General features: G+C 39.5%; 1 protein-coding gene across 2 annotated transcripts; it reads right to left on the reverse strand.

Moving 5' to 3' along the window:
- Positions 1-213: 213 nt before the first annotated feature.
- zcrb1 (zinc finger CCHC-type and RNA binding motif 1) lies at positions 214-8,638 on the reverse strand. Of its 2 annotated transcripts, none has more exons than XM_007894640.2 (8): positions 8,436-8,638; positions 5,948-6,065; positions 5,257-5,285; positions 4,766-4,877; positions 4,543-4,650; positions 3,601-3,710; positions 3,436-3,514; positions 214-925 (listed from the first exon to the last, which is right to left on the reverse strand). In XM_007894640.2, exons 2-8 carry the CDS (start codon positions 6,029-6,031, stop codon positions 785-787), a joined length of 663 nt encoding a protein of 220 aa, XP_007892831.2. In that variant the 5' UTR covers positions 6,032-6,065; positions 8,436-8,638; the 3' UTR covers positions 214-784. The 2 variants fall into 2 exon arrangements, with proteins under 2 accessions (XP_007892831.2, XP_007892830.2); XM_007894639.2 differs by having other exon boundaries at positions 8,431-8,638.
- Between the last annotated feature and the right edge of the window lie 201 nt (positions 8,639-8,839).

An 8,839-nucleotide genomic window follows, 5' to 3' on the forward strand; every position in this document is an offset into this window, starting at 1 on the left:
GCGCCTTTCACGTCGGGAGGACTTCCCAAGGTGCTGGACAATGTACAGCATTTCAGACCCGAGCTGGGGTCAGGGACGATAAGGTATTAAGCAAAGTTACTAAACGAAAATATTATATTTCACAAGGTACTTCAGTGGAAGCACATGATGTGCTAGTAGCATACAAAGTATTCCATTATTTATTTCATCAGAAGTCACACCTCACACCATGGCTGAAATAATTACATTTTATTTAAATTGCGTAAACAGTTTCAAGAAGAGAATTCCAAGGGAATGAAAACAAGCATCTTGTTTTCTAAATGAATGTGCACAAGACTAACTTATGCATCTGTGACTCATGGCAATGAGGTTTTCTTTAACCAATTAGTAACATGAATGACACATTGAGAGAGGTCTGTTGAATCGGCAAAATTTCCAGCAGACAAAGGGTCAAGATTCTTGCTGTGTGTGGTCCACAGCCCTCTCTCCCATCTGTGGTGGGCCTGCAAAGCTGTGTGTGTGTTGTATGTGTGTGTGGGTAGGGAAAAAGAGTGCACAGCACGGTCTATTAATAGAAGAGCCTTGTACAGCAAAGTCTATTAAATAGTTTTATGAAGAAATGCACTTCCAATTTGCAAAAATAGAAACAAACAAATGCATCCAATTTGTTGTAAATATTGTTCGTCCTCCATAGGAGCTTCAAGGCAGTAACCTAAATAAACCTAACCTGCTTTTCTGGTATCAGATCTCCAGGTTGGATTCCTTTTACGAGCAATGGTGCTTTCCATTGCTCAGATCCCAATTTCTAGTCACTCAGCTCTTCTTCATCACTGAAATAGGCGCTCTTCTTTATCCGGGGGCGCCTTGATAGATCGGACGCTGACGATTCCCCTGTGTCATCAGCAGTCTGTTGACGTCTAACTTCCTCCTCTTCAATTTTTGCTTGCTGTTTAAAACAAGAACAAAACTAAAATCATTTTCTGGATATTATTGATATTGTATATATTATCAAATTCAGAAATGTCTTAACAAATTTTCGAGATGTCTCAAAGCACTTCACAATATTTACCGTAAAGTGCAATCACTGTGTATTTCTGGAGGGAAAAATGGCAGCTAATTTACGCACAGCAATGTCCCACATCCATAAAGTGAATGACCAATTTTATTTATTGATTGATGGCTAGGACATAATTTAACATAAAACTAATCTTAACCTGGTTTGATTGATCACACCTTTGATTTTATAAATGCGGCAGGCAATTGCTGTGTGCAATTGGCTGCTGGGTTTTGCCTACAAAATGCAGTCAATTCACTTTACAGTATATTCTGTGAAGCGCTTTGAGATGCCTGAAAGACGTGATGAGATCGCTATCTCAAATGCAAGGATTATTATTATTAAGTACAGTACAATATTATGCCTGACATTAAAATTGCACAGGGAATGAACAATATGAGAGCAGTGATAAAAGGTTTTGTACAATTGTACTTTATTTAAAAATCACTTTCTCAGTTAGAAACTAAACCCTTTTATGTTTATTCTCATAACAGTCACATGACAGCACGAAAGATGAACTACAGTACTATCAAGACCACAGTAAAGTCAACAAAAAGAAGCAATAATCCTGCATTTGACTTGAGTTACAGTTGATCTCAGCATATTCAATCACAAGATTAGTTTGGATGATGAAGGCCTTTTGGCCCATCTGATCTCATCCTTTCCTGAATACCCACCCAACTGTCCTCCCATCATAGCATCAAGCTGTTATTTAAATGTGTTCAGTGTCCTAATAGGGAGTTTCTCCCCTGTCCTGGCCAACAATTCCACAAATAGAATTAGTTAGCCCTTTCTTACATGTTTGTGCAAAATTGAGCTGCACAAAGTGGCTGCCAAGTTCGCTTATAAATTCAGTCACTGTGCTTCACAGTAAAATGGGACTTTGAGACTTTCAACAACATAATAATAATAATCCTAATAATAATCCTTGCATTTGATATAGCGCTTTTCACGTCGGGAGGACGTCCCAAAGCGCTTCACAGAACACACTGTAAAGTGAATTGACTGTATATATTTGTGGGCGAACGCGGCAGCCAATTGCGCACAGCAATGTCCCACAAACAGTCGTGGATTGAAAATGACCAATTTAATTATTGTTTTTGGTTTTTTTTTTGGAGGGATTATTATTAGGCGTGTGGAGTAAGGAAACTTGCCCAAGGTTTCGCCCTCTGCCTGGAATTGAACTCAGGTCTCTCACTTGCAAAGCGAGTGCTCTAACCACTGAGCTACAGGACTCCACAACATGATAAGGTGTTGTATGAAATGTAAGGATTATTATTATATTATTAAGTGACTTCACATTATTCAACCATGAGGGTGATGTAAATCATGCACAGATTCTTTTCTCTCCAAAGAAAACATTTTTATCATACATTGTTATGAAAGTAAAATGCAAAATACTGCAGATGCTGGAAATCTGAAAACAAAAACAAGTTGCTGGGAACACCTCAGCAGGTCAAGCAGCATCTATGGAGAAAGGAAAGTGAGTCAATGTTTCGGGTCCACAATCCTTCGTCAGAACTTGGGGAGCTTCCTCCCACAGCATCCAACTTCATAGCCCCACCTGCCATGCACAGCCCGCCTCTACCTCCTCCCCAAGATCCATAAACAGGACTGTTATGAAAGTTATGGATTAGTATTTTGATGAGGCTTTTAACAAAATAAAATGTAATCTTCAGGGAAGATCCAAAGCTGCTCAACCCCATGAAATCACAGTGCAATCTGGTTATTCCTTCACATTTAACCGTGCTTTTCTGGTTTTGGATCAACTCCAAGCCTTGGAGTTGATTCACTCCACTGTAGTGAAGGCTACAGCCTCCCACAGTTGGCTATGGAACAGAACATTGCAGCAAAGGAGGTTCTTAAGCTATGAAGATTTCTGTTAGTACAGTCACTTCGCGTAACAGTTATTACAGTGAAATGCTTTGAGACATTTCAACATAATAAGGTACTGTACCAAATGCAAAGATTTTTTTTTAGGTATTTCAAACAAAAAGTAAGTTCTTTGTGAGGCAATTCAGAATTTTGTTTCTTTTATGAATTTCTGCAGCGAATTTGAAGAAAAGCAAATACAGTGAAGAAAGTGGTTAATATCCCCATCATGTTTCCAAAGTATCTTGTAATGTATTCTCAAGCAAGGCTATAAAGTAGAAACCAATCAACCAATAAAGTATTTTGAACCATCAATCAAACAAGTACCGCCAAATAGCGAGACAAAATGTAGAACATTTGCAATATTTTTTTCAAAGCTACAGGGAAATAAAATATAAAGGTTATGCACTGCGGACTTGTACATCAATATACTGTACAGAAACCAAGATAAAGTGAAATTATAGAACAGTTGCTGTGATTTGTTTACTGCACTATAATTGAAGCTAGAGTATTTTGTTGAAATTATATACCTGGAAAGCAATAGCTTGGCTCAGGCTATCAAGGGCAGGGTCTTCTCCTTCATCTTCACTTTCCTCTTCCTCCTCTTCACTGAAAATACATAAGCATTGTTTCAGAACATTAATCAAAATGAAAACCTGGTCTGAGAACATCTGTTCACATTATGATGTACGAACATTTCCTCTGGTTCGGTCGTTTTCTTCTTTCTCTTTTTCTCTTTCTTTTTGGGAGGCTCTCGTTCTCCAAGCATGTTTTTTGGGCAAGCGTAACTTAAGTGTCCAGAATCCTATTGAGAAAAATAAAACACCTTCATCAAAATTAAAAAGACAAGGAAATCTGCCTTTTGTCATCTTTCAAAGAGTTAGGGTTGATTCATACAACTGAATGTTGAGTGAATGTTAAATTGGGAGAGCATAAATCGCCTTTTTATAAATATCATGATATATTGAACTGGCAGCAGATCCATCTTTTGTTACTCTACACATAGTGTATTGTTATCCAGCGCCTTGGGACGTCCTCCTGACGTGAAAGGCGCTTTATAAATGGAATCTTGTTGTTGTTGCTGAAATAAATTAGGTACATATGACATTCTTTCACTTGCAAAGCATCAAGGAAATATTAGCTAGATTCTCAACTATGGATCCAGCACAATAAAACAAAATTTCAAATTACAACCCATTGCCATGCATTTATAAGATATTATTGTGTGTCCAATTTTACAGATACTGCACCACTGATGTGCACCACCATGGAACGTTTGGACAATTGTATATCCAAAAAGATAACTAATAATTATGCATCTCATCCATGGTTCTGATCATTAAGACTGTTGACAGGTAATAATAGATATAACAGTTGCAATAGGGCACTTTTGATGGTTAAGTTTTAAAAAGGTATAGATTTTCTGCTATCAGTTACAGAATTGTCTTACAAAAAGCTAAATTGTATCAAGTTGTGGAATGACAATGTATCATCTGACATCTTAAAATTAAATTCAACATACACTACTGCATGAGACTACATAATCTTATAAAAAGTGTTATTCGGACTTGGTGAGAATTATTAAGTTTTCTGTGCAGTTAATGGCTGGTTTGACAAATTCATGGTTTGATACTCACTCCACATTCATAACATCTGGATTTGTCAGTGTAATTCTTTCTTCTAATAAACTCAGAAGCTCTTCCGTTGTCAACTGCAATGCTTGCCTTCACCATTCTGCCAAACAGCTGCATTTAAATTGAAATACATTACATGACAATGTTTGTTACAAAGGATCCCAAATTGTTATCTGGTTGTAAAATCTGATAAAACTAGAATTCTGATTTTGTTTTCTAAACCCACTTGCTTGTTGTTAAGTGCTCTTGTGCAGTTGTATGCTGACTCTCTGTCCAGGAAAAGTACAAATGCCACACCTTTACTTTTTCTAGTTTCCTTGTCCCTCAGCACTGTTACTCTGCAAAAAAAGACATGATCTCAGCAACTATGAGACACTCTTTAAGTCAATTTAAAGCTTCAAATCTGGTTTATTAACCGTGTTGTTTGAAACAAAAGACTAAATTGTGGAGCTTCAAAATCTCATAATGGTGCATCACATCACCAAACCAACACATGACCGATTGTATTTCAGCCATTGCCAGATTTACAAGTCAGCACTAATTTCTCCAACACAAAATGTCAGGAAATGTGCAGGGCAACCAGTTACAATAATAATTCTTGCATTTGATATTGGGCCTAAACACTAGTCGAAATGTCTCATTTTTTGTAATTCCTCCAAAAATGAAAGTCAGCTGCTCAAGAAATATAAAATTAAAAACACAAGATATTTTACTTACTTAACAACTGTGCCATACTTGGTAAAAATCTGAAATGAAAGTATTTTGCCACAAATTAATTTAAAATAAAAAATGTACAAATATTAGTTCCCAGTGTGTAATTTGGTCACTTGCTCCAATGTTCATTCATTAATGAAGATTTTCAGAAACTGGGCATTGTATAAATCAAACACCAATTGTTCTTGAAAGTGGGTGCATGTAAGGTCACTTGCCAAAGGTCACTGCACATTCATTGTGTTATTATGTTGTTCACCAGGCTGGGGAAGGGCCTTTAATGTGAACTCAACATGACAAGGATCATTTGGAGCTGAAACTGGTCACAATTTATAAAAGATCACAATAGGGAATTCTTACGAGTTTAGCACGATACATTAACTCCCTTGTGGATTGTCATTCCAGTTTAATGTCTTGTTTAACTCGAGAAATATGACAACAGACTTTTAGGCATTTTAAGACCATTCTGTAAATTTCTGAAATAGTCAGTCCCATCCCAATTCTTTGTGTGAAACTCACCTAAGTTCGAAATTTTAGTGAGAAAATCTACCCATTTGTTTGAAGCCTCAAATCCGGGAAGGTAGAAAACAAATATCTGTCACAAACCCACTGCACAAACCCAATGATTTGCCATGTTTCCTTGCTAAATCACAATGCTCCACCCTGCTTATACAATTGTTAAAAGGGATAGTTTTACCTTGTGCAGGTCACTGTTAGTTAGTGAAAATGGCAAATTGGAAACATATACTGTGCTTTTGCTTGGTGCTAATCCACCACTCATTTTTCTTCCTTATTTGATTTTTCTTCACAAGCAACTACAAAGAGAGAAAAAAATCGTAAAACAAACCTTTATCACTGTAAGAGAAACAAAGGCAAAATTCAGTTCATTTTTAATCTGATACCTATAACTACACAACCAGAGGAAAATAAAATATTATGGATATGTGTCTGAGCAAAAGTATACTGTAAAGATAGTTTGAGGCAAGGTTAATTAAGTTTTCGACAGACCTTTGGGTCAAAAGCACTTTGTGGATTGAAAATGGAAAATTGGGAGAGATAACAGCTTTCATGGCAACATCTCAATATAACAGATTAAACTCTTTATTGTTCATGAATTGTTCAAATTAGATCTGCCATCTTTCCAGATTTGCTGAACTTTGAACTGAAATAATGCTACAGAAACAAAGCAAAACAAATTAGGTGTACATAACTTAGATCACAGCACATCACTGGCAGGTTTTTCCAGAGTGTCACCTGACTGAACCCAACCTGCTGGCAATAATAAGGGACTAGTTGGTGTACACACAAGATTTAATTGGGAAGGATAATGTAAATCTCCATTTCTACAGCAAAATATTTGAAAAAGAAAAAAATAAGAGAGTGGGAGGAAATGGATAGCTATTTCAGAGAGCAGCATGGTGGCTGTTTAAATAAATTGAGCTTCTGATGGAGATTGAGCAACTCACTTCCATGCAGCGCACCATCTTGAAGTACAGTAACACTTCAGATTGCAAATCAACTGCAGGGTTCACTGGACCTGTTGCACTGCCTTTTTGGGGTGAAGGGGGGAAATTAAGTCAAGGTACTATTATTTTATTCACATCTATAATGCAAGGATTATTATTCTATAAAGGTCTGTTTTTTGATCTGTACAAAACTGATATTCTATAAAACAATTTATATTACAGCATGTTTATCAAAATAAGGACTGAAAGCTTCATAATTCTACCTATTTTCTATGGAAGCACACTAGAACATTTAATATAATAATCCTTGCATTTGATATAGCACCTTATATACGTCTTTGAGACATTTCAAAACACTTCACAGAATATACTGTAAAGTGAATAGACTGTATATTTTGTGGGTAAAACATGGCAGCCAATTGCCCAGGGCAGTGTCCCACAAACAGTCATGGATTGAGTGACCAAATTATTATTATTTATATTTATTTTTTGGAAGGAGGGATTATTATCCCCAGAAAAGCGATCCGCAAATAAACTACTTATTGCTAGGTAAACAGAGGTGTGTGGAATAAGAAAACTTGCCCAACCTTTCACCCTGCCTGTGAATTGAACCCAGGTCCTCTCACTTGTGAGGGGAGTGCTCGAACCATTAAGCTACAGGATTACACTGCAGTATACTGTTGTATACAGAGAGGTAAGAAGCCCTGCACCTCCAACTGGTGGAACTATTGCTCAATGGGTAGGGATGCGTGTCTGAACTGTGGGAAGGAAGATGGTGGCAATGGTATCAAAGCCCACCAGGAAGCTCAGAGAATTCCTAGTACCTAATGAGGGCTCAAACCTGTGCTTGTTGATTGTCAAATGAACAATCAGAGACAATTCTTTGAGGGCAAGGGGAGGTAAATGGTGTCTCCTTGAAGTTGAACTGGCTCCAAGGGAGTTATGTTTGGCATCGACACGTTGCAATCAAGTCAACCTTCTGTGATGGCCTTGGTGGTCCAGTTCTTGAGCAAGGTGGGGACATGGTAATTCTGTTGACAAACCAGCCAGCCAAGGCGTTGGACAATTTCGGAACCGAGCTGGGGGTCAGGGAGGGCGGGGGAAGCAGGGAGTTCGAAGGCACGCTCGAAGAGGAGGATCTTGAGATGCCTCTTGAAGGTGGCAAGGGAGGGGCAAGGCAGAGCGACTGCAGGATGGAATTCCAGAGGGTGGGGGCAGAGTGGCAGAAGGCCCGCCCGCCAATAGTGGGGCAAGCGAGGCGAGGGACGTGAAGCAGGCCGGAGCCCACTGAGCAGAGTGATTGAGCAGGATCGTAAGGGTTTAGGAGGTTGCAGAGATAGGGGGGAGCAAGACCATGGAGAGCTTTGAAGGTGAGGACCAGGATCTTGAACTGTATCCTCTGTGTGATGGGACAAGCGGTGAGAAGGCTTGCCAGACGGTGCTCTCAATGGCAAGCTATGTGGTTTTAGCTGGTCAGACTCCGGGAGTACCCCAACACACACTCTGGGGGTACCCAAGCCTTTGGCGCCTAATATTCTGCAGCATTAGGTAAGCAGGAAAGTGCGCATTAACCTCCCTCCTTCAACACACACAAGATGAGGCTACCACTTACTCACACCACCACAACAACAACCACCACCACCACCATCACAAAATGACATTTATAGAGCGCCTTTCAAGTCGGGAGGACGTCCCAAGGCGCCGAAACACTCACTTCACCTGTGTGGTTTTTTTTTTACATAAATCACAATTATTTCTCAGGGCTTTTTTTTTTTTTGTTCTTCGTTTTCGAGAAGCGGCTTTTATTCCACAGTCAGAAGCGGTGACTGGAGGAAGCTGCTCTGGCTGCGGCCGCCATCTTGCCCGCGGCGTCCTTCCCTCCGATCTCGTCTTCCTCCGTCTACCTCGCGCGAGATCTGCCCGCGCGGTGACGTCACGGCGCCCGACGGTCCGGGGGGAGGAGGGAGGGGGGAGCGAGGAGCTGCCGTCGGTGAGAATTCGCTCCGAGGCCTATTTCGAGCGGCCGAGTCCCACGTTCATGTGGGGTTTTTTTTTACTGTTATTATATTAAACCAAACGGTTAGTTTTAATGGTCGATATAAGAGTGGCGCCGGGCAGAGAGA

Source organism: Callorhinchus milii, unplaced genomic scaffold, assembly GCF_018977255.1.
Source record: "Callorhinchus milii isolate IMCB2004 unplaced genomic scaffold, IMCB_Cmil_1.0 Scaffold5, whole genome shotgun sequence".
In the NCBI taxonomy this organism is placed as follows: domain Eukaryota; kingdom Metazoa; phylum Chordata; class Chondrichthyes; order Chimaeriformes; family Callorhinchidae; genus Callorhinchus; species Callorhinchus milii.